This window comes from Musa acuminata, chromosome BXJ3-9, assembly GCF_036884655.1.
Source record: "Musa acuminata AAA Group cultivar baxijiao chromosome BXJ3-9, Cavendish_Baxijiao_AAA, whole genome shotgun sequence".
Taxonomy (NCBI): domain Eukaryota; kingdom Viridiplantae; phylum Streptophyta; class Magnoliopsida; order Zingiberales; family Musaceae; genus Musa; species Musa acuminata.
Genome location: NC_088357.1, coordinates 7,460,336 through 7,485,549, shown reverse-complemented (window position 1 = coordinate 7,485,549; position 25,214 = coordinate 7,460,336). Strand labels below are relative to the sequence as shown.

Sequence of the window (25,214 nt, the reverse complement as noted above, 5' to 3'; positions counted from 1 at the left end):
GACCGCACGGCGTCAGGTACACGCGTCGCATGATTATTTCTACGTCCTTTCGTAAGTCGGTCCGGCCCCACCGCCCCTCCGTGATCCGAGTTACTCGCCACGCAACCTGTGGAAGACGCGCTTCCGTTTCACGCCGTTAACCCCTCGAGGTCGTGCGCGCGAGACGGAAGCCGACGCTCGGAACGGTAGTGCGGGTGTCCTTGTCGGGGTAGGACGGCCGTCACGTCTCCGTATCTTGACGCCCGATTCCATCTCACGGCGTTGTCTCGGGAGAGGGGCGAGGCCGCCAGGAAGTGCGTGTCCCGAGTGCCGCGTGTCACGTACATGGCGCTTAAATTAGAACTCGTTGCGGGTCCTACAGAAGCCGCGCCACAAAAGAACCGATATCACGGAAACCAAGTGCGGCTAGCGGGACCCACGCGGTATAAGTACAGGGTGGAGGGGCGGCATTAGCTGATCGAGTGCAGAGACGAGGGCGGGGATTAATTACGGGCACGCTCCGGAGTTTGGGCGGCACGGCAAGACAGTCAAAGCGCTAGTTGACTGGAGCCGACCATTCTTTAATCCCTGCCGTCCTTGGAGCCCTCCTGATGTGTCTATAAAGGCCTGCGTCACCAAAGCAGGGACAGAAGAATCCGAAGCGAAGGTGATAAGAACGGGAAGAGTTTGGAATCCCTTACCATGGCTCCGAGAGGGAAGCACACCACCGTCGTCGGCGGAGAAGAAAGTAAGGAGGTGCGTTTCCGGGGCGTCAGGAAGCGGCCGTGGGGGCGGTACGCGGCGGAGATACGCGATCCCGGCAAGAAGAGCCGGGTCTGGCTCGGGACCTTCGACACCGCCGAGGAGGCGGCCAGGGCTTACGACGCCGCCGCCCGCGAGTTCCGCGGGCCCAAGGCCAAGACCAACTTCCTCTACGCGGACGCCTGCAGCAGCCCCAGTCCCGTCGCCGTCGGCAGCCCCAGTAGTCAGAGCAGCACCTTGGAGTCCTCCGGCTGCGATGCGGCAGCGGCGGCAGTGCCGCCGCCCGTACCCGCACCTTCACTCGATCTCGGCCTCCTCTGCCGCGGCGGGGGCGGCTACTTCCCCTTCCAGCCCTACCCTCCCGCCGTCCCGGTGGCGCACCCGTTCTTCTTTGTCGACGCGAAGTCGCGCGTGGCGAACAATCGCCACCTGGCGCTTTGCCCGCCGATGTTCGTCGCTTGCCTCCAGCCGCCGCCCGCCGTTGCCGCGCACAGCGACTCCGACTCTTCCTCCGTCGTAGATCTCCACCCGGACCATCTTTCACCTCCCCGTCCTCTCCCGTCCAAGGCGTTCCATCTCGATCTGGACCTCAACCTCCCTCCGCCTGCGGAGACGTCGTGAGCCACATGCCGGAGACCGTCCGATCGTCGCGGATCGTGATGAATCCGCGTTTCTCTTTTTGTTGGTTTTTTCTCGCTGTAGCCCCGCAGAACAAGAAATTGTTGTACATATTTTAGCCTTTTTCTTTTTTAAATGGGAAACTTGTAACCGTCGGGCTCCCATATCAGATAACATGTCATGTGACCATCTAATGTTGTCATCAAAATATTACCAAGTTTCATCTTAATAGTATGTGCCTCGCTCTTCCTCGTCGTCCTTATCACCGCTTTTTTGCTTTGATATAGGCGATGGATCCGTCGCCGTCGATGGGGTGGGGTACAGCGAATCACGAGCGACTATTTTGGGCGTCGTCACGGCTTTAATGACGTTGGAAGGGAGTGGGGGCAAGCGTGGCGGCTCGCCTCCCGCCTCGAGATCCGCGAGCGAGGGCGGGAGACGTGTGCGTCTGCCTCTCGGCCCCACGACTCTCTCTCTCTCTCTCTCTCTGTCGGTGGCCGCCGGGACCCACTTAACTTCAACGGTGGGTTAACGGCTCTTTTCCTGACGGCAAGACCCAAGGCGCTCCACTCGCGGAAGTTTCGCGCACGTGCGATAGCCGGCGCAGTGGTTGGGGACGTGGGGAGACGCGCGGCGGCAGCTTTACGTGGGACCGGTCATAGATCTCTATGCGTAGCAATAATTCTCCCGCCGTTTGTCCCTTGTGCGGCAGGCTTCTTCTGGGTCCCGCGTGCTGTGTCCAATACTTATAATTCGATGTACATGGACAGGTCGAAGCGGTCCAAGTCGGAGAGGGCACGTGTCGGAACCAGCTGAGGAAGGGAGGGCGGGAAGCGCGTGGCGATGGGTTACGTTTACGAGGACGAAAGGTCGTTGAGGCAGTGGGTACGGATCGGCTGTTTCGTGGTGACAGCATTCGTGTGCGTCGTATGACCTGACGGTCCCACACTAAACAAGAAGAGGGTCCCAGAGTCGTGCGACTCCTCCTCCTTGTTTTTGCACCCGCAACCTGAACCGCGGGGGCGTTTTCTTTATTAAGCTGTCGGTCTCGGTCGACAGTGGGGTCCGCAGGTGCGCTGCCGCCGTCCCAGTCGGCGTCCACTTACCCGCGGCCGGCCTGTACTCCATGCATTTAATTCCTAGAGCGAGGGGGCCCCTTGGTGTGGACTGACACACGGTTTCATTTCTGTACGTTGATTGGTGGAATGCATGGGCCCCTGGAGTATAACACCGGGGACGACGAGGGGATGGTTTGAAGTCACGGTTCTCTTTGTTTTCCTTTTATTGGCGTGCACGGGAGGAAGACGGCTACGAAGCACCTAGACGCCATATCCTGGCTCACAGGATAGAAGCCAGCAAACGGTCTCGTGGCCGGAGGTATACACTTTTATGGATCAATTCCGACGACCGTCCAATCCGCCACATCTTGATCCACCACTGAAGTCTCTTTACTTTGCAAGACTGATGCTGTCCATCAACGTCAACGGACATCAACCGATAATATTAGCGGCATGAATAATTCATTAATTCTCTTTTTTGTCTCTTCGTTTTTTGGCTTCGATATCTTCTTCTATCACATAACACATTTTCTAATAAGAACATTTATTTGATTATTCCCAACAATGATTGTTAGAAATAAGACGATATAGTAAACATGACTGATTGAAAGTGGAGGCAGAGGATTCATCTAACGGGCAGTGAATCCATTAATTGAAGGTGTGCTTGCACCACGCTGCGGCCGCTGCTCCTTTGTCGTCTCCTTGTTCTTTGCCGAAATAATCCTTCGTATCACGCAACACAACGAAGAACAAGCTTAACTTTGCAGGAATCATGCCCACGCATACATCCTCGCTAGCTTGTCCACTGCGAAGCACCTGCACTAAAGACAATTCTTTCGATCTTGGAGAATCATCAGGTTATACGGCAGGATCGATTTATGTCGCTACGTTTTGGATAGCTGCATGAAGAACTTGAAAGAGAAAGAAAAGACGCGAAGGTAATGATGAAAGAAGAACATGTAAATTGTTGATCTTTAGGAGAAGATAAGGAAACAAAACATAGTAAAATATATAATATGTATACATCTTGATTGGATTCTATAGGTCTACTGCTCTCTAGTTTTGCTGTTTTTTTTAGACCTACATGAAGAATCTTGAAGGGATGAAGAAGAAGTAGTAGAGTTAGGAAGACCCTAACGGGATGACATGCACGGATCAGAGCATTTTAATGGTAGCAACTCCTGGCCTCGTCGCATCCAGTCTCCTCGCAATCTCACAGGTTCCCTCTGCAACAGAGAATGACTTGACGTCTCGCAGAGGAGGCTCCAGCGAGCCTGACGTGAGTCATAAAACCGCGCGAGGAGCAGGCGTAGGCATGCAGTTCCACGCCCTTTCGTCCCTCGCTGTCTGTCTCCCTCCCTTCCACCCCACCTACTAAACGGGCTGCGGACCGGCGCCTGCCACCATCTTTCATTACGTTGTTCCTTTTATTATACATAGCCATCCATGTTACTTCCCTTTATAGGCATCTCTGAGAAGCTGCGCCTCTCAAAAGCAGAAGGGTCAAAGTGCGTGCATGTGAGAGAGAGAGAGGAAGGGAAAGATGGAGAGAGAGGGTAAGAAGAGCTGCAGGGAAGAAAGAGAACAGTGTTGGTCCGTGTCTTGGGGCGGGGATCACCCCGTCCGGCGTAGAGTGCAACGTGCAGAACGTTCGATCTTTATCCCCCACCTAAGCATCATTACAGGAACCTTAATTCCCTGCATCTTATCATTTGACGCATTGCATATAGAGAGTACTCGACCTATTCCGTATTAGGGTTTTTTTCTAATCCACAATCCTATCCGGTATCTTGATAGGGCATATTATGGATTATGTCATGTGGACATGACCATCGTTACGCCAGTCCAAGTGTGGAGCCTCAGGAGGCAGACACAATACCATATCAGATGTGCCACCTGGAATCCGTGACGATGGTTGTCCTCCTCCCGCACCGTATAGGGCTGCATCAACTAGCGTTGCCCTAACAAGAACCGCATAATGAAGCTCGGAACGACACCGCATGACATTGTTCCACATATTCTGGACGGTGAACGTCTGAAGGTACACTCATCGCTTGGAGAGTCGATCATCGGTCGTGTACGATCGACCCTCGGGCACTATGATAAAAACCCCTTGCCAACATCTGACAGGGGTACCTGGGATAATAAAATTTCATTAACTTGATCTTTGGAGGGGCTTAAGTCGGGATTCCCCTCCCAATCCCGACCTAGGCCAGTGTGTAGGAATTTGACGACGACAAAGGTGGACGAGCTCACTGAAGAGGCGCATCCCGACCAAATCCGAGCTTGACCCGATCAGGAGAAGACCCTATCCCCGAGACAATTCTGGACATTGTCAATCGGACCAAGCTGTACCGACCCCACGACCACGATATAAGGTTCACTAACAGTATCCAAACTCAAATAATCCACGAATCTCTTAATAGGATGAATAATTGGCATAAATCATTATCTGACGAGATTAGATTGATAAACTCATTTCTCAATTTTATTCCTCTTCATTTGAAGACCCTTAGCTTTCCAACATTCCCTTGAACAAGTGGAATGCTTTCATTGACCATGAGAGTGCTTCCAAAATAGGGATTTCTTCAAAAACTCTGAGGTAGACTGGCTATCTCTCTATGCCTTTCCAATGTGATTCATTGCTTTTGTCGATCAATGTTGTGTATGTTAATGTGGGGTGGATTCTGCTGGGCATATCTTATTTTCTTATACCTTTGCTAAGTTCTATTAGAATATCCTTCAATCCAAACTGGATGGATTTCTAGTTTGCTTTCATGCATGAATGATCTAATGCGAGGTGGTTAAAGGAGGAGAAGAATGAGGTAGGCTGGTCATTACTATCTTCCTTTGGTTTATTTGGAAGAACATGAATGAAATCAAGTTCAGCAGCCGTCAATCTCATCCCCTTTTCATCTGGTTTAAACTCATAACCAATTCCAGCTTGCTGAAGGATTCCTCCTCCCTACAGGAACAGGAAAGTGATTCATTTTCCTTTGTATTACTATGTGATGGATCATTTTCTAACTCTCATGTTAATGTTGGTGTTGTCTTCTGCTTTGTAGATTCGCAAGGTACCAGGTCTTGGGAAAGTCTCTCTCTCCTTCTTCGTCTTATTCTTCCTCGCCTCCAATCCCCGCGGATATCCGCTGTTTGTTCTGTGACGAGGATACAAGTAATAAAAGGAAAGGTCACTGTGTTCCATAGTATCATCCCCTGATGAATGATCCATTCAAGGCAGGGCTTCGGAGCTGCAGAAGGAAGGGAAGAAGGTGTGTTTTGCTTTCTCGCTCACTATCTCTGATTGTGGGTAAGTTTGCTCACGAATGTTGCTGATTCTGTTCAACCAAGAGTAAAGTCTTGGAGAGAGAAACAATCTTGAGTACGGTCAGAAAGATTGGATTTCTGGTTATTTTTCGTTTGGTTTCATCTTCTTTTAAGTTTTGTTGTTGAATGCCTTCATATTGGACATATTTGGTTTAGAATTGATATTAATATTTGAGAATTTTACTAAATCACTACACATATGAATGTGTTTATTGTACTTGTGTATTTGTTTGAGAAATTTATAGCTGTATAAAGTTCATAGAGCTCACCAGGCAACAGATTTGTTTCTCCATGGAGCAATTTTTCCTGCTCAGACTTCATAGAAGTTCTTTTGGCACAGATTTCACTTATGGTTTCTTAATGGTGTCCAGGTTGTTGGTGAACAAATGTACCGTAGCACGGCTAGGTCCATGGGTTGATGTTGGAAGTTCTCTGTCGGCTGAGTTGGACGTCGAGGTAGGTCGGGCCTTCGCGACGGGGTGTTAGTCAGCGTTTCTTGGTTCGAGCGTCGTCTGCGTCAAGCTGCGTCTTCTGCGTCAAGCTGTGTCTCTCTGTTCCCAGGATAGGTGATAGCTCGCCCTCGTTCACTAGATGGTGATTTTTCGGGTCGAGGCGCTCGTGGCTCGAGGGTGACCGCTTCCCTGTAAAAAAGGTCTTCATCGGGTGATTCCTGACTTTGGCCCCTCCGACGAGCAAGTCAGTTATGGGTGGAATTATTTTTCTCCCTCTGGGCTGGACGCCGACCAGAGGTTTTTATACTACTGTCCGAGGGTTGATCGTACACGGGTTGGCATGGTGAACGTGTCAAACAGTGCCTTGGTACGGATTCTGACTTGTGGTGTCTTGGGGGTGGCATCGTCCCGGGATTCCCGGGACGAGATGTGCTGAGTAACGCCTTGGTACAGATTCTAACATGACATATGACATCGACTATGATGTGTCTTAGATCCAAAATATGCCTTATCACAGGTGATAGCGTTATGCCAAGCTCCCTTTTAGTTGGATGATCCCATTGGACTTCTCTTCCCAGCATATTGTATTGCTGGAGCTAAACATTATCTTTCATTGACCTCGGGAGCTAAACATTAATTTCGTTGATAAATATCTTGATAGTTTATTACGAAGGAATCTTATTTTCATCACTTATTTTTATAAAAAAAAATTATTATTATCACATTGGAGTAGACATGATTTCTTCGTCAATAAAATTTTATATTTTTAAATAATTTCTGATTATAACTTTACCCCTAAATATATATGAACTTAATAAAAAATTAAATATATGTAAACTTTAAAAGGTGTCTAATTGATCATAATTGGACTGTATATAAATACTTTATATCCATTATTCTACTCAAAATATTTTGGTTGTATTAATTACAAAGTACGAAGTGAACCGATTGGACTAGAAAAATTAGAATCCGATCTCTTTGGTTCACTAATTAGACCGGTTGAGTCTTTGGAGATTAAAATATTCTAAAAATGGTTGAATTATTTCATGCGTGTTTAAATCCTTTTAATTATACGGATGAAAATACAAAAAGTTCGTATTATTCTATAAGAGTCCGCTGACGGAGTCCGAATTTGGCTTAGCCGAATCCGACCCGTTACCTCTCTCAGGTAACCCTAGAGACGGCGGCGCGCGATATAAGCCGTAGGAATGCGGCAACTTTTCATTGTAGTCAGCTACTATTCTTCGCGTCGCAGTCGCTCTCGTCTACTGCGCCGCCGCTGTTCGCTCCATCTTCTCGTACTCTTCGCTCCTTTAAACCCCATTTGTTTTTTTCCCTCTTTCTTTTTCGATTTTTTCAAAGATCGCTTCTGGCCGTGACTTAATTTTCTTGTTCTGTTGTTTTCGTTTCACTTCGTGATTAGATCCGATATTGAGGCGGTCGCGGATCGGAGAGTCGATGGCGCTGGTGAGTTCATGGAACGGTTGCGACTGTCGCCTATGTTGGATTTTCCCTTGATGTCTTAAGATTATTGTTCTGTGTGCTAATTTTGTCTGCGTCTTTGCGCTTGCGGTATTCAGGTTTATACGAAAAGTTTGCTTTTTTTCCCTTCTGATTTATTCGTATATGTTATCTGGAAATTGGAACATAAAAGTCTTCTTCGGGTTTTACAGATGTAGGAATTAATGGATCGCTTATGATTGTTTCTTGTGTAACTACAACATATTGTTTTGTTATGGTAGATTCTTTTGGTTTGATCCCGTCCTTTGTGCAATTGTCATCTAACGTGTTCTTGCTGCAAATGATCTGTGATCCATTGAGGTTCGAGGGACATCCGGTTGGAAATAAAAAAAAAAGAGATTTTCCTCTGCACTTTGTTTGCTCTTCCATGTGATTCGCAGGACCTGTAGGATCCACATGCTCCTGCCTCTAGCTCCTAAGTCTTGCTGATGTTTTGGCATTTATACCTTTTGTTAGTAGTGAAGGATAATCTATTGACTTCAATGGCATTAGATAGTGACAAACAACTATTTGTTTTGGCCAATAGTCATCTGACTTCTTAGAAGTTTGGTCTAACAAAAGCAGATTTAATTCGAGTAGTTGGTGATTTGTATTATGAGTCCAACTGTAAAGGTTTAACAAAAAAATGTCTGTGAGTTGGTATTTTGGTGGTCAAACTGCTAGGTACTGATTTAGTATTGCTTCCCTATTTGATTGTTCATGGTAGGAAATTGATGTTAGTTGGTGATGGTGGCCTTTTACTTGTAATTGGCAACATAACAACATCTTTCCAGAATATTCACAATAAAGAAACCTATTTGTGCTTTTTTTTAGCATTATTAATTGGTGAACGTTACATGAGAGAATTTAAGATTTTGTGGTTTCACCTTTGTGTATGTGCCACGAACTTATACAGCGCCTATAGCAATTAAGGTTATCAAAGGCGGGAAACAAACCAAGACTTATGGTGCTAGGATCTACTGGAACCTAGGGCAACTTCTCAAATTATTTTGATCTTTTGGCATCGTTTCTGATGTCTTTTTAATTTTCTCAGATGCCTTAGTATGCCACGAGATTTCTATTGTTGTTTTGTGTTAATTTGTTAGCATATGATGCAGTATCTGTCTTGTTATACCTCATGTCAGCAGAGTCCACGCATTTAATGTTTTGTCATAAACCTCCAAAGTTAAGAATTTATCTGACTGCAGATGTTCATCTTGTTTGGTGGTGGTATCTTTTTGTGTTTACAGCTACATGGTTTAATTTTCTTTTCCTCCACAGGTTTTGCATTCTTGGAAGACAAACAAAAATGTGTTTAAGGCGCTCATTGCTGCAGAGTACAGTGGTGTCCAAGTTGAATTGGCCGAAAACTTTGAAATGGGTGTCTCAAATAAAACTCCAGAGTTTCTTAAGATGAACCCCATAGGGAAGGTAGGCAATATTTCCTTATGCAAATATCTATTTTACATTCATGTCTATGTATAAGCTTATGCAAAGGGTTTATATATATTGGTCTAATTTTTGGAAGTATATCAGGTACCTGTACTGGAGACACCTGATGGTCCTGTTTTTGAGAGCAATGCTATAGCTCGTTATGGTATGAATGATCTTTAGATTGTCAGATTTACATTAATATGGTTTGTTTAACTTGTTAGTCGTTTTTTTTTCTAATAAACAAGTATTAATTACCACTTCGACTGGATACAACCATCTCATCTCCTATCAGAGGAGATCAAAACATGTAGATCAGAGAGTTTAGTACACATGACATGAGAGAGTTTAGTACCCTTAAAAAATCTCGATAACACAATGGTATCATGCATAAAGTTAGAGACAGTTCATGGAGCTTCCACCTTGTGCTTCAAAATTTTGATCAGTGATTCTGCATCCACCTCAATGTGAATATTCCGTATTCCCATCTCCTCAGCTGCCATCAAGCCTCATTTCCTGAAAAAACAATAGCATCATCACTGTCCCTGAGAAGAAAACCTGTTCCACCACAGTGTAACATATTATCGGACCCATCAACAGCCAATTAAACTCAGGTTTACACCGCCTAACAACCAATTTCTTAATTCTCTTTTAGTCCCTCATACTTAAGAAGCTCCTGACAATCCAAAAGCATAGTGGCAGCTTTTAAGAATATCTTATGGGTTAGGCTTGGCACCATTGAACTTAAGCCTCATTTCTGACCTTTCAAAGCCGCCAAAACCAAACACATTAGTAATAAATGGACCCAGGATCAGACTGTTATGACTAGAATCATCTCCTTGTACCAATGTCCTTTCTAGTTGGTAAAGTGCTGATACTGTACATTGAGTTGCTACCCTCAGTATTCCCACACCTATGCAGCAACATTCCAATTAAAGAATATATGATTAATAGAGTCATTATCCTACCCACACAAGAAAGTTGGTGGAAATGAGTGGACCAAAGCTTGAATGAAGTGATTAATAGCGAATCTGTGTGCAACAAAGTATAGATACCACAGGAATAATTGGAGTGGACCAAAGCTCCAAAACTAAAGAATTCTGATGCACATGATGTAAGATTTGAGGAGCATTTTAAATATAAAAAAAATTTAAATTTCCTGCTGACCAAGATGCAAAAGTATCATTCACAAAGGTGACTAATGTTCTCTTTTTTCTTTCTTCCTCAGTTACTCGCTTGAAGGCTGATAACCCCCTCTATGGCAGTTCACTCATTGAATATGTATGTTTTCTGTTGTCTTTAACTTTCTTTGTCCTTTGATGACAGCTCATCTAATTGTTAATCCATGTTGTTGTCAGGCCCACATTGAGCAATGGATTGACTTTGCATCAATGGAGGTTGATGCAAATATTGCCCGCTGGCTTTATCCACGACTTGGATATATGCCTTACCATGCTGTCGTAAGTATAACAAGTGTATTGGCATCATATCAGAGTTGTGTCTTGCACTCTGGACTGAAAAGTGTTTTTATCTAGGCTGAGGAAGTAGCAGCATCTAGTTTGAAGAGGGCACTTGGTGCTCTGAATACTCATCTCGCCTCAAACACATACCTTGTCGGACACTCTGTTACATTAGCTGATATTATCATGATATGTAACTTGTATCATGGATTCAGTCTGCTCTTGCTCAAGAGTGTTACCTCAGAGTTCCCTCATGTGGAAAGGTACTTTTGGACTATGGTTAATCAACCAAACTTCTGTAAGGTGTTGGGTGAGGTCAAGCAGGCAGACTCAGTCCCACCTGTTCCATCACAAAAGAAGCCTGCAAAAGAGCCAGCCAAGCCAAAGGAAGTTAAGAAGGAACCAAAGCAGGAGCCTGTGAAACCTAAGGTACAGGAGGTTGTGGAAGAGGAAGAGGAGGCTCCCAAGCCCAAGCCAAAAAATCCTCTAGATCTACTGCCTCCTAGTAAGATGATATTGGATGAGTGGAAGAGGCTCTATTCAAATACAAAAACCAACTTCCGGGAAGTTGCCATCAAAGGTATCCTTTCCAACCTTGGACCTCAAATAAATTTGTTTCCTTGATGATATTTAAGTAGTGATCAACAATATGGATGCTTATCGAATTTGCCATAAAAAAGAAGCTTGATATGTAGAAGTATTGCACTTTTCATTCTGTATGATGTAATTTGTTGCTTAATTGGTAATTCACAGTTCATTTTTATTCATGATACAGTTGGCAGCATTAGCAAAACCTGCTTCCTTGCATTTCTCAAAACACGAACTGCTAAACTATGTGATGCATTTGTTTCTTTACAAGTCTATAGGTGCATTTTTACTGACACAACTAGCATATCAAATTATTGGCTCAATATTGATAAGTTAATGTATCAGCTCTAGTAGAGGCAGGAAGGAGATTTTCAACTATGCAAAAATTTTCTTCACCATCTGTGATAAATGTTAGTCAAGGATCTTTTTTAGAGTTATATACACCACTTCTCTCTGATAATTGCATGCACAATATTCCATGTTCAACCTCATTTTGTCACGCAGTGAATATGCTTTTCATATATTCCATGTAGTTTTCCTGACTCCTTTTATTGTGGGCCTTGACTTCAGGTTTCTGGGATATGTATGATCCTGAGGGTTACTCTCTTTGGTTCTGTGACTATAAGTACAACGATGAGAACACTGTCTCATTTGTGACCCTGAACAAGGTCAGTGGCTTCCTGCAGCGCATGGACTTGGCCCGCAAATATGCATTCGGGAAGATGCTCGTGATCGGTTCTGACCCACCCTTCAAGGTGAAGGGGGTGTGGCTTTTCCGTGGGCTGGAGATTCCAAAGTTTGTGCTCGATGAAGTCTACGATATGGAGCTGTACGACTGGGCCAAGGTTGACATTTCTGATGAAGCACAGAAGGAAAGGGTGAACGCCATGATTGAAGACCAGGAACCATTTGAAGGAGAGGCCTTACTTGATGCCAAGTGCTTCAAATAAAGATGTTGAAAGAATCCTCTCTCCCCATTAGATATCTCCACTGTCCTCTCAAACCTTTTTAGCTGCTTGCTAGTGTTCGTCTTGTCAGGAGCTCATTGGTACCAAAATTTTGTTTATCGTTGATTTGTAGTTTTTCCTGTAGGGGAAAAGTATACTTGCCATAATACCCGTAATATTTATCTAGAGTTTCGTTTATCTTATCAAATATTGTTCATTTGGAAGATCTGATTTTGATTGATGAGTTTCTAATGCGATTCAGCCATTCAGACGGCATAAATGATTTCCATGTTTGGAGTATTATAATAATGTCTGGTTATGGTTTGTGGGCACCTGAAATGAATGGTATATGGTTGGCTGGTTGTCGTAATGCTGAGTTTAGAAGTTGTCGATGCTAAGTTGGCAAATTTCTTTCATTAGTTTCAGATATCATAAAAAGTAGGAGAGAGAGAGAGAGAGAGAGAGAGAGAGAGAGAGAGAGAACTGGATATGCATTTTAAAACATTTATTTATTATTCTAAAATATCTATCAAGTTTTATTTGGATCGATAACTGATTGAGAAACTTGATCATCATTTGCTTATTTACAGATAATTCATGCAAAATTCTGTCCAGGCTTTATATCACACCATTTTTATTCTTTCATTTGAGATTGTTCTCCCTTGTCAAGCATCTTTAAGTGCCTCCAACTAGCACAGCATGGCAATGCGTGTCCTTACATGCACCTCATCTCCCTCCCATTAACAAGCCAACAATGAACTCATCTCCACCATGACTGACACAAGAAAGATTAAATAAACAAAAGCTTCATGGACCCACCACCTCAAAGATCCAATTTGCTCCCCTCCCAGATGATGACAACACAAAACTACAGTAACACTAGTACATCCATAAGATTCCAATCTCTCTGTCGTACCAGAGAGTTGTTGTCAAAAAACACAAATGGTACACCATCTGAAAAAGCTGAGTGACAGGAGGGTGTCAGCCATGCAAGGGATATGGAAATGCCTGCCATAATTATCCCCATTGAACTCATCTTTAGCTCTTGAAGATCTTCTTCGGCCATATCATTAGAGTGATAAGTCTTTGTTTAGTCACATGGCCTTCACAAGGCATGCATGAGAGGCTCCGCTTTTAAGGAGGTAGTGGATCAGTCTTTGCCGCCATGAGAGACCTCACCATCCCTCTCTTTTACCAAAGAGAGGAGATCAGTTGCTTAAGTTCAGTGTGGTAAGCTTGAAGAAGAAACACAGCCCAACATAGAAATCTAAGCTCGTGGTCATGGAAGATTGTAGTTCTTGATGGAAGATTATTTTTGATTCACTAGTAAATAATTCATGTAAATGAAAAGAACACAAGGATCAATGAACGTGACCTTATTTATTCCTACTAATATATAAAAAAAAAACTTATTTTTCATCTCCACGTTAAGATCTAAGAAGGGTCGATGAACCTAATTTCTATGTAAGCAGCAGAAAAGAAATAACCTCACGGTGAAACCTTATCCTCGAGCGTCTAGAATGTGTGGAAGAAGAAATCCCACCATTTAGGTGCTTACATGGCGTGGCGACCGGCGGGCGGTCCTCTCCCAAGGTTTTGTTGGTAGCAGAAGGCTGACTGATTCCCCTCCCAGGCAGCACAACAACGAATTCAAATCCAACTCCTCCCAAACAAAAATGTTAGGCTTGAGTTGCAGATTTCAATGAAGAGGACCCATGCAAGACATATTAAATTTCATGGTCCAGCTTCTACCACACGCACAGAGAGAGAGAGCGAGAGCTACGGTGGTCCAAATATGATCTCTCACCTCATATCTTCTTACTCACAAGCTTTGGGTGTCAGAATGAATAGAATAAATGGCTACAGAAGCCGTGCCTTCGGAGGTGATAATAATAATGCAGATTCCGTCTGTGGATAGATAGTTTTGTGAGGGTAGAAGTAATGGTAGTATAGGGTTGGGACCAAATCCCTGTCAACTTGGAGAAGAAGACCCAGGAAAAGGGTCATCAACATGGAACACCTTGAAAGAGTTAACTAAGTCGCACTGAATCCAAGTCTATATACGAATCATGGAATGCATATAATACTAACGCATTGAGATGACTAATTGTGTTATCACTCTCTTGCAAGTGTTCCGGAGGTATCAATTTCGGATCCGCACCCGACCAGGCATACCCGACCCAAGCCGGACTCGACCCCAATGATTTGGTGGGACCCGACTTCGGGCTCGGGTCCACAGACTCTTCCTTTCGTGCGCTCGCCAGTCTCCCATACTCGTTGTTGTTGTTGTCCAGACTTCTACTACTGCTACTTCAACATCTCGATATGACCGACACGCATCGGAGTTTGGTGGCTACTGTGTGTTTGTTTGATTTGTGTGGTACAACGAGAAGTCTTTGTTCAAAGCACTCTCACTCTCTCTCTCTCTCTGCCCTTTTGCTTTCTTTATGCCTTACGAGGCACCGCCCCACTGTGATGGCACGTGCCCACGTGAGCCCCCCCTATTACAAAATTGCCCTGCACAGTGCCGATGCGCACCTTAACATTTGCCCTCGCTTTCTTGTACTAACCCTGTTCTCTCCCGACGAAACAGCTTCTCCCCTTGTGCGATGAACATGACTCGATTTTCTCGTTTCGCCGTCGATCACTCTCCCTCATGCTTCGCACCGTCTCCTCACATGCACTTCAAGGCAGAGATCTGATGGCTGGCTGAATCTTTCGTAAGATCATGTTTGCTGCGAAGATTCGCCTGTCTCCTTGGATTGCACCCGGAGGAGCGTGAACAAAACATGCAGAGCTACGTGTTGAGAGCTTCCTCTGTTCATTGTTCTCGGCCTTGTTGTTTCGGCAGATGAACGGCAGCAGTGTTCAACCTCTGGCAGTGTTTTCTGGAAGGGTAGGTTCGTAATAGGAGTTACCCGAGGTAAAAGAGTTTGGACCACCTCGCCGTATGATGAAGCAAGGAAAAGGAGGGTATCCTCCTCATGTTAAACAATTTTGTGATAGCCGGACACCAACAGCTCTGAAATCCAACACCAAACCACCACCACTGGGAGTGTGTTAACAAACTCGGTCAGTCCACTGGGAAAGGAAGGAAAGCTGAGGTCTGCTGCAAAGAGAGTCCGGAGAGAGAGACCAGAGAGAAGAAAGACAAGGGAGCCTGCCAACCTTGTTAACCTTTTTCTCTGCTAATCTTGGTGTGGGGTTTGGTTCCACTGTTGAACGAAGGTGCAATAACATCAGAAGAGTAAGTCGGTGAAAGGGGAAAAGAAGTATATATTGGGTAAGGAGTGAGATAGAGGCAGAGAGAAACAAAGCAAGAGATGGTGGGCTCAGGAGTAGGAGGAGATGGTCGAAGCAAGGAGGCCGTGGGCATGTTGGCTCTCCATGAGGCCCTCAGGAACGTCTGCCTCAACTCCGACTGGACTTACTCCGTCTTCTGGACCATCCGACCTCGCCCGTAATCTCCGATTCATCATCAGCATCTCTTACCTTCTTCTTCTGTTACTCCTCTTGTTTGTTTGTTGAACTCGTCTGCCGTGTGGCTTGCTGCTGCAGTCGGTGCAGAGGTGGAAATGGCTGCAAGGTTGGCGACGACAATGGAAACCTGTGAGTAGCCTCCTCCGCTTCACAGCAAATTTGTGCTCTCTCCGGTCTTATGTGCGTGTTCTTGCTTGGCTTGCAGGATGCTGATGTGGGAGGATGGATTCTGCAGGACGAGAGTAGATGAGATTGATGGAGACGACCAAGTCAGAAAGGCCTTCAGCAAGATGTCCATTCAGCTGTATAATTATGGAGAAGGGTGGGTACTGGGTAGGTGTTGCTTCTTTTTTTTGCCAGAGACAGAGACACACAGTTGAGGTATTAAGGAGGGGATGTGTTTTGAATCCTTTTAGTTTCTTTCTCCCATCTCCATTTTTTCTGGCCTTGCAAACTCTTCTTCCAGTACAAGTCAGTGAGAGTGATTGTGTCCTTTAGTTTGTTGTCATTGGCCTGGAAAAGTTGAAGAGCAAAAAGAGCAAATGGAAATTAAGGAGTGGAAAGAGGGCAGTTGTTTTGCAGCCTTTGCTTTGCTTTTCTTTTTCTGGATGAGCTTCAATCCTAACATGGCTTGGTTGGTCGATTTGAACAGGCTGATGGGTAAGGTTGCTTCTGATAAGTGTCACAAATGGGTCTTCAAGGAACCTTCCGAATGCGAACCCAACATCGCCAACTACTGGCAGAGCTCTTTTGATGCTGTATGCAGCCTACGCCACTGTTTTGCTTCTCTTTCCTTTCCTTTCCTTTGCTTTCTTTTACTGGCCACCCATAAGAGAGAGAGAGAGAGAAAGAGAGAGAGAAAGAAAGCTATCCTCTAACACTGTCTGTCATTGCAGCTTCCTCCTGAATGGAATGACCAATTTGCTTCTGGAATTCAGGCAAACCTCATGTTCCCATTTCCATTGTTTTTATCTTGTTCCCTTTCCCCTCCATTTCTACTAGCTGGTCTTGTGTTGTGATATCTGATGTTCTGTGCACAGACTATAGCTGTGATTCAAGCTGGCCATGGCCTTCTGCAGCTGGGATCCTGCAAAATTGTTAGTAGTAGCAAAGCTCTTCTTTCTGTTTATGGATCAAAATGAGCTGATCTTAATCTGTTCTTTTGCGTCAGGTACCTGAGGATCTGCACTTTGTACTGAGAATGAGACACATGTTTGAGTCGCTGGGATACCAATCTGGCTTCTTCCTTTCCCAGCTCTTCTCCTCAGGTAGGAACAGTTCTCCATCACCGTCCGCCCCCATGAAGCAAATCCCAGCTCGCATTCCACCTCCAATCCTCAACTGGAGCCACCCTTCACTCGCTTCGAACCCTGCGATTGCTCTCCCTGCTTATCACCCTTCAGCCCAGATGGGACTTCCCAACAGCACCGATGACACCCAGCTCTTCCTCCTCCCTCCCTCCTCCTCGGAAGCGCAGATGGATGAGATGATGCCGGCGCATGAACCTGACCTGAAATGGCCCAATGGCCTGTCCTTCTTCACTGCTCTAACGGGAAGAACGGACGATCCCAAGCTCCTCTTTGGTTCCGAGACGCTGGGAAACAAGCCACCACCTCAGCAGAGCCAGGGAAACAAAGGTGACAACGGTGCAGCACTCAGTGCCAGTAACACTGAGGACCTCATGAGCTCAGCAAGCCATTCCAGCAAGGCTAGGAAGATGGAACATAGCAAATTCAAGAGGAGCCTCACGTTACCCGCAAGAATGACTACCTCCTCCTCCTCCTCCTCCTCCTTGTTGGACCATCACCATGCATCGACTCCTCAGCCCATGGATTACAGGGGCTCAGAGGCAGGGATTTACCAAGACATCATGGAGACCTTCTTAGACTAATCTGAGGTGAGGTCTAGTATCTGTGGTAGGAGGATGTAAAACAAGGATTGAACTTGTCATCATGGGGCATATCTTCTGAAGAATTTTGCTTGAAGTAGGTTCAGAGTGATTCTAGCTAGACTCTTAGGATTGGATTGCAAATATAGGTTGCTAGTGTTGTGCCACCAGTAGCTTAGGGAGACTGAGAATTGTGTCTAGTTACTCAGCAAGAGTATGTGCTTAGGTTTCTCTTGCACCTTTTTGTTCTAGAAATAAAGCAGCAGGATCCTTCTCTTTCATCTTGTTGAACTGCAAATAAGAGATAGAAACCCCATATACTGATTTGGATGACATAAAGATTGCATGCACACAGAAGGTTTTGACTTGAAATAATAGATCACAAATACATTGAGCTTTTCATTCTTGTTCTAGAATGTGGCATCAAGTTCTTGAAAATTTGGCTTACATACATATAATAGCCTTCTTATTCTGATCAACTATATAAATGCGCATGATTAACAAGTTATTCTAAGTCTATGATATGGATAACATCGTTTTAAATCATAGATCCATTGAACAGAAGAATCTTGTTTGACTTTACATTATGATGTTGCAACATGAGTATGAGGGTCCAGCTAATATGGACAGCCCTAGGTTTTGCCTTTCCCTCTATCTTCTCAATCTTCTTGCCATCATCCATTGCTATATACAGGAGTTGAATTGTCTCAGTTTGCTGCTCTTCTCCTGGTTGATGCTGATTGTTACTGAGCATCTATGATTCTAATTATTGGAGTTCCCACCAAGATTTGCATGCAACTTAGAATTCTGAACAGGGTGACCAAACTTCCCTGAGAGAGATGAATGACTTGTTAGGTGTATGCTAATCAAACTAAAAGTTTATGTTCTTTATATATGGTTTCACAAGATGAATTGTATGATCGATCCAGTTCTTCTGTTTATGACTGTGTTCATATCATTTGCTCAGCAGGATGCAGGGATATTTTCCCTTCACCTGGTGACTGCAGTACCAGTAATTGCTCATCTTCTGCATTTCTCCCTACTAATAAATGATATGTTCATTTATTTCTTTGATGTTATGAGCATATTACCTACCGGAGGAGAGGTTTCTTTGGGTATTCTACCTTCTAATGCTAGTTTCTGTTCTAAAACACAAAAGAAAGAACAGGATTTCACTCTGTTTTGTATGCAATGTCTTGCATGGTTTATTTTCTTGTTCGATTAGTCTTTGATCAGATCATCAACAATGGTCAATGTGTTTACCAATGCAACATGAACATGAAATCCTCTGTTCATAATTCTCTCCTTTCTTTAAGTGCAGCAACCCACAGGTTAGATGAAGAGCCTTTGAAATTGTTGCGTTCTTTATCTACTTGCGTTCTTTATTATATTCGATTCGTCATAGTGTATGAAGATTACGGTTGAAATTTCTTCTCTGTCAACATTAATGGCACTCAACAGCTTGACAACCACAGAGAACATGTCGAACACTTTCCACTGTCGTGCTCCCGACATTCCTGCGGTGGTCAACGCTTGCATGCATCTTTAAGAACGTGAAACGATCTCTTCTTCCCGTCCAACACTTACATGCTTGTCTAAGTTCTTTGAACACACACCATGCCGGCGTACAGAGAAGAGGCGATCGGAGACTCCGACGACGAGAATTATGCTTCCACCAACAACTCTGATTCACCGGTGGAGAAGGAGAAACAGATAACTGTGGATCCTCTGTCGCTGAAGCAGCTCGCAGATGTGCGAGGCAATCGTATATCCGACGGAGGTTCCGCCGCTAGTGAGGTGAAGTTTCTGCCTCCGCCGGTGCTCGTTCGGCCCAAGTTGGTCAGCTGCAGCCTCCCGAGTTCTGCCCTCTCCTCGCCAAAGAAGTGGAACTACCTCGACGACCAGGAACCTCCAGTGCCGGCCCGCTTCGCCTGGGCCGACCAAAAGGCCTCCCTCCGCCGGAGCAAGTCCTGCGGCGAAGGAAGATCTTCTTCGCCGTCCGTCGAGTTCATCGACATCCTGTCAAGAAGACCAAGCATTCATCAACCTGATGACGGAGTTCATGTCGTCGACCACGACACAAGCGACGATGACAGCAAGGAGGAGACTCCCCAACCAGTCCATGCTCAACTAGAGGACGACCAATTCAAGTGCTGGTGCTTGTTCTTGCCTGGCCTCTCCCACAGGAAGAAACAAGTAATCCTGCAGCAAGCAAGCCAAGCGCAATCGGGACACCTGCAGCTTCGCAAAGTCGTACCGCAGGGCTTCCAAGATGCACGAGAGTCGGCAGCCAAGGGCAGGATAAGCACGGTCTCGAAGGCGGCCTCCCTCGAGAAGTTCTCATGCGGCTCGTGGTCTTCGTCTGCGCTGCTAGGAATCGACGGAGACGACGACGGCGGACACTCCTACTTCGACCTGCCATTGGAGCTGATCAAAAGCTGCCACGACGACGCCGACTCGCCGGTGAGGACAGCCTTCGTGTTCGACAAGGACTTGAAGGGGGTGCTGAAGAAGAGCACGTCGAATCTGGCATCGAGGAAGTCGCACGCTTCGTCGTCGAACCGCCACGTCCGGTTCTCCACCTCAGCACCGACGTCGTATCCGGCATCACCATCCTCCACCTGCATCACGCCCAGACTGCGGAGAGCGAGAGAGGAGTTCAACGCGTTGTTGGCAGCACAGAACGCTGCGTAGCGTCGCATGAGAATTGCATGATGTGCATGCCACTTACGGCCTACGTATTTTGTGTCTGTAATTTGAGACCTCTCTGTGAAGAACTCCACCGGTCGATTTAGATCGGTTCATGTCATCTGTAACCTCACAAGATGGTATTATTGTATCTTTATTTTTTTTTGCATGAATTTTTCTTCTAAATTTAAGTGCCCATATGATTCCAATCACTATTTTGTTTTCTATTATTAACTATATGATAAAACAAATATTGATTGGAGTGACCAAAAATCCCTGTAAAATTAGGAAAAACTGACATATTGACAAGAAAATAGGCTACTCTTTGGAGTGTGGAAATGGCAGCATATTTGCCCTCAAATTTTTTTCATATATTTGCATTAAATTCCATTTAAAATAATAAGGCTAACCTAATCAGCAATAGCTAGTTTGAGTTTAAATAAATATCTATATACCTAAAATACTTTAGTATTTTTTAATTAAAGGATCCTTTAAAAAATTAATACTATCAAAATTAATATTGAATAATAAATATTAACCACAATATAAGATTTTAAATTTTGAAGGTGTTGACTAGCAAAAAATACCTTTACATATTTTACAAAAAAAATTATAAGGAATATATATATATATATATATATATATATATTTATATATTTATAATTGGGCTGCCCTGTAATAGTGAGGCCCAATAAACCCATCTTGCAGAGTCCCTTAAGTTAGAAAAATGAAAAGAACAATTACCCTTTTGTTTTACCCATGTCTAGACATCTCTGGGTCCCACCGTGGAAGTCAACTACATAGCGAATCATAGCGCCAGCGGAGAAATCGTGTAAGCCAGGGAAGTATTCATACTCGAGGATGAAGCGCTGCCGACACCAAATAGGTGAAGTGGTGAACCGATCCGACCCATTCCACAGGTATTTAAACGAACAGCTGCCCGAGAAAAGGCTTCGTCCACCCACCCAACGACACACACATAGATCGGATCACGCACGACGATGGGGAAGAAGGCGGTCCTGGTGGGGTGCAACTACCCGGGCACGAAGGCGGAGCTGCGGGGCTGCATTAACGACGTCAAGCGCATGCGCCGCTGCCTGGTGAAGCGCTTCGGGTTCGCCGACGACGACATCGCAGTCCTCATCGACACCGACGACGCCTACCCCCGGCCCACCGGCGCCAACATCCGCCGCGCCCTCACCCGCCTCGTTTCCTCCGCCGAGCCCGGCGACTTCCTCTTCGTCCACTACAGCGGCCACGGCACCCGCCTCCCCGCCGAGACCGGTGACGACGACGACACCGGCTACGACGAGTGCATCGTCCCCTGCGACATGAACCTCATCACCGGTCCACCTCCTCGCCTCTTTTCTCCTACCCTCTTTTTCTATTCCTCCTGTCGATGCTTCAAATTCGTATTATTATTATTATCTCTTACAATCGTCTTCTCTCTAAAACCTCTTTTGCGATTACTAACTTCGATGTGTCAGTAAAGTTAACAGATCGGATGCGAATTATATGCAATTAGTACAGCAGTACCACCGCGATCTCCTGGGAAGAGGGTAAAGTTTGATCCCGGAGATCAGTCTTGAGATCGGCTTTCAGAAAATTGTTCTTTGAACTCATATCCAAACAGGGCTTCGATGTCTATGTTATCTGTTTTTCCTTTTTCTATCCAACACCTCGACTGCCTTTTTGGTCAAATAATCATAGCTTGCTGGCGAAAAATGTATTTTAAGATATTGTTTTCTAGTTTCAATCTAATATCAGGAATTGGCATGTAAAATTCATAGTCTTGGTGCAATTAGTACCTTTCTTGATGAAGGAGAATTTAATTCTGATTAGGATTGCAACTATTATAGTATCCTTTTTTAGCTGATTTGAAATCAAAATCAGGGGAGCATGATTTATAAGTCTCAATCTCTAAAGAACACAAAAAGGATAGTTCAATCCCTAAAATTCTAGTACTTTTTAGATTGATCTTCTGAGTCCTACTTTAATGGCTTAAGTGCATAGAAGAACGAACAATAGAATAGTTCTCTTTGGAGTGTTTTGTTGGTTATGGTAATAGATAACTCACATCATCTGTTATTTGCATATTAGATGATAAAGAATATCACAGACTTGAGTGCTTTTGACTTGATTTTTATCTTATATAGGTTTTGTTTATTTGATAAACCTCAACCTTCTACCTTTGTTATTTTTTTGGTATAAATGACCAAGAAAAGTGGGATTAGATCACCATAGTTTATGCTGTCGAAAAATGTTATGCTCTTTGGCCTAAAAGAGAAAGTGTACTCCAAGTTGGAGCATTATTTTAGTTTCCATTTAGTATCAATTCTGGATTCAATAGGTTTGGAAATCTATACAGATACTCTATTTTTCGTGAAGAATTTTGGTATGATTCAGATTGCAACTAGAATAGTTTTTCTCTTTTATGCTGATCTTGAGATTCAAATCAGATTAGCAGTATTTCTAACTCTCATGTCCCAGAAAACACCCCACAGAAGTGCTTATCTCTTTTAGATTATTTTGCAGGTTCCCACCTCAATGACCTTGATGAATTAGGGAATGTGCCATTTTTAGTTCGGAATCTGATTTACCTATAAGATGATTGATAAAGATGAATATCCGTGCCAGGGATTTGTGGTCTTTGTTGTTTTTTCTCTTTTTCATGTGTGCTTGCTTTTTGTTGTTGATCCAAGATAGTCTTCAACTCTTCATTAGTTGTGACATTATTACTTATTGTTGTCGTAGACTTGTAGCATCCAAAATTGCCTTTAGCATTACTTGTTTAGAAACATTATAAAAAATAATCCAAAATCTAAATGGTACTATTGCATTTTACATTCATGAGAAGAATAGGAATACGTCCTCATAGATTATATATTTGGCTGATCTATTCAGTGAACCTTCTTGATGTTCAGAAACTTGCTTGTTTCACAACTGATTGGTTGATCTTCACAGGTAGTTCTATTGCAATGACACATGTTTTTATCCAGATATCAACAATAAGAAATTCTTGCACACAGAATTCTATTTTACTCTGTTGATCTTCATGCCACTGAAATTTCTGTCCTGCACTTTACCAACATGATCATGTACTTGTAGAAACAAACCATCCTTTGGATCTTATGCTGTTGGGGGAAGCAATGTCTTCTTGGCTAATCTTGGTAGTCCATTGGATATGAATGACGAATATACTTGTTTTTTGTAGATGATGACTTCAGAGACTATGTGAACAAGGTTCCTAAGGGTTGTCGGATCACCATTGTTTCTGATTCCTGCCATAGCGGTGGCCTCATTGATGAATCCAAGGAGCAAATTGGTGAGAGTACCAAGCACCAAGATGATAGCTCTGATTCTGGCTTTGGATTTGGATCGTTCTTGAAACAGACCATTAGTGATGCAATTGACTCTCGAGGAATCCACCTTCCTCATGAACGCCATCACCGCCATGATGAAGCCGGTAGCAATGCCAACCGAGCAGATGGTGCACAATCTTACATTAAGAGTCGGTCGCTTCCTCTGTCCACATTGATTGAGATCTTAAAGCAGCAGACTGGAAAGCAAGACATCGATGTTGGGAAGATTAGGCCAACCTTGTTCGATGTTTTTGGCGAGGATGCCAGTCCTAAAGTGAAGAAGTTCATGAAGTTCCTAATGAACAAGCTCCAGCATGGGGAAAGTGGTGGAGGAGGTGGGTTCATGGGCATGGTTGGTGGTCTGGCACAGGAGTTTTTGAAGCACAAGCTGGAGGAGAACGACGAAGAGTATGTGAAGCCAGCATCAGGGACTGAAGTCCGTAGCAAACAGGAAGTGTATGCTGGAGCCAAGTGGGGCTGCCTTCCAGATAATGGAATCTTGATCAGTGGCTGCCAGACAGACCAGACATCAGCCGATGCCACTCCTCCAGGTAGTCCAGACGGAGCTTATGGAGCTCTCAGCAATGCAATTCAGACCATTCTCGAGGAGATGGATGGTGAGGTTTCAAACCAGCAGCTCGTGTTGAGGGCTCGACGGATGCTGGCCAAGCAAGGATTCACGCAGCGGCCTGGCCTCTACTGCAGCGACCATCATGTGGCTGCTCCTTTTATCTGCTAATTGTGCAAATTGTTGCCAAGCAAGCAATGTTTGAAGAATGCAGGGTGCTTCATCTTTGTGAGTTGGCCCAAAATAAAATTTCGATTAACAACATGTTCTGAAACTTGGCTTTCAAGTATGAAATAGGAAGTCTGTCAAATGATGTTCTCTTTTATGTCAACTGCTGCCAATAATTGTAGAAGATTGATCACGCAAGGAAAAAACAAAAAAGGAATGACCAACAGTGGAACAAATTGTGTTCTCCGACTGTTTTGCTGGTTTAGATGCTCCTTATCTATGAATGCATTTGGAGTTGGATGAAGTTGATAAGGATGCCATGATATTTAGTTGACATGGTTGCTAAATTTTATCGTCTCCTAAAACACTTCTGAGATTTAGATTCATTTTTTGGCTGGTGACGAAAGAGAGTGTACACACAGAGATGTTCTTTCCAATGCTTCATGAACAATGGTAAGAAACATGCAGCTAAAGAACTTGCTTTGGGAGGTACTGCAATTAGTATTACATATCATGAGAATCCTACTAAGATTAATCATCACGATAATCAAACCTTAAATTCAATTTAAATAGGTTAGATGGATTAAGGTAGTAATCAGGCTGATATATCAAACAAGATTCATCGTATCACGATGTACCGTTTGATATAGGGGTATGTACCGATCCAATAGGAGATCAATATGGATAATATATATCAATCTCTCGGTATATCTTATCGTACCATATGTCAATACAATGGTATATATCATACCAACGGTCAGATCGATACAATGATATGGGCCGATAAGACGAACCATGATATCGAGTATTTCATTTTTCTTTCCTAACTTATCTCAAACATGATTAAAAAGTATTTTTTATACAGGTTATATACATTTGAATACAAATCAGACTCATTTCATAAATTAAATACTAATTATTTGTCTCAAACCCAATTA

General features: G+C 44.2%; 5 protein-coding genes across 5 annotated transcripts; all 5 read left to right on the top strand.

The window, feature by feature from the left end:
* The first annotated feature begins 474 nt into the window (after positions 1-474).
* LOC135648400 (ethylene-responsive transcription factor 8-like) lies at positions 475-1,588 on the top strand. The gene has a single exon (XM_065166058.1). The coding sequence runs from the start codon at positions 682-684 to the stop codon at positions 1,360-1,362; it is 681 nt and encodes a 226-aa protein (XP_065022130.1). The 5' UTR covers positions 475-681; the 3' UTR covers positions 1,363-1,588.
* Positions 1,589-7,385: 5,797 nt separating this feature from the next.
* LOC135583029 (elongation factor 1-gamma 2-like) lies at positions 7,386-12,320 on the top strand. Its single transcript, XM_065166045.1, has 8 exons — positions 7,386-7,494; positions 7,620-7,663; positions 8,978-9,127; positions 9,233-9,293; positions 10,356-10,408; positions 10,486-10,587; positions 10,663-11,167; positions 11,746-12,320. The coding sequence occupies exons 2-8, from the start codon at positions 7,655-7,657 to the stop codon at positions 12,123-12,125; spliced, it is 1,260 nt and encodes a 419-aa protein (XP_065022117.1). The 5' UTR covers positions 7,386-7,494; positions 7,620-7,654; the 3' UTR covers positions 12,126-12,320.
* Positions 12,321-14,670: 2,350 nt separating this feature from the next.
* On the top strand, positions 14,671-17,771 carry LOC135583026 (protein RICE SALT SENSITIVE 3-like). The gene is made up of 7 exons (XM_065167116.1): positions 14,671-15,582; positions 15,681-15,731; positions 15,808-15,924; positions 16,255-16,360; positions 16,499-16,540; positions 16,643-16,699; positions 16,774-17,771. The coding sequence occupies exons 1-7, from the start codon at positions 15,446-15,448 to the stop codon at positions 17,491-17,493; spliced, it is 1,230 nt and encodes a 409-aa protein (XP_065023188.1). The 5' UTR covers positions 14,671-15,445; the 3' UTR covers positions 17,494-17,771.
* Positions 17,772-17,908: 137 nt separating this feature from the next.
* Positions 17,909-20,369, top strand: LOC135649023 (uncharacterized). Its single transcript, XM_065167117.1, has one exon. It carries the CDS (start codon positions 19,108-19,110, stop codon positions 20,182-20,184), a length of 1,077 nt encoding a protein of 358 aa, XP_065023189.1. The 5' UTR covers positions 17,909-19,107; the 3' UTR covers positions 20,185-20,369.
* A 755-nt stretch (positions 20,370-21,124) lies between these two features.
* LOC135649961 (metacaspase-5-like) lies at positions 21,125-24,541 on the top strand. Its single transcript, XM_065168968.1, has 2 exons — positions 21,125-21,525; positions 23,393-24,541. The coding sequence occupies exons 1-2, from the start codon at positions 21,180-21,182 to the stop codon at positions 24,277-24,279; spliced, it is 1,233 nt and encodes a 410-aa protein (XP_065025040.1). The 5' UTR covers positions 21,125-21,179; the 3' UTR covers positions 24,280-24,541.
* The last annotated feature ends 673 nt before the right edge of the window (positions 24,542-25,214 follow it).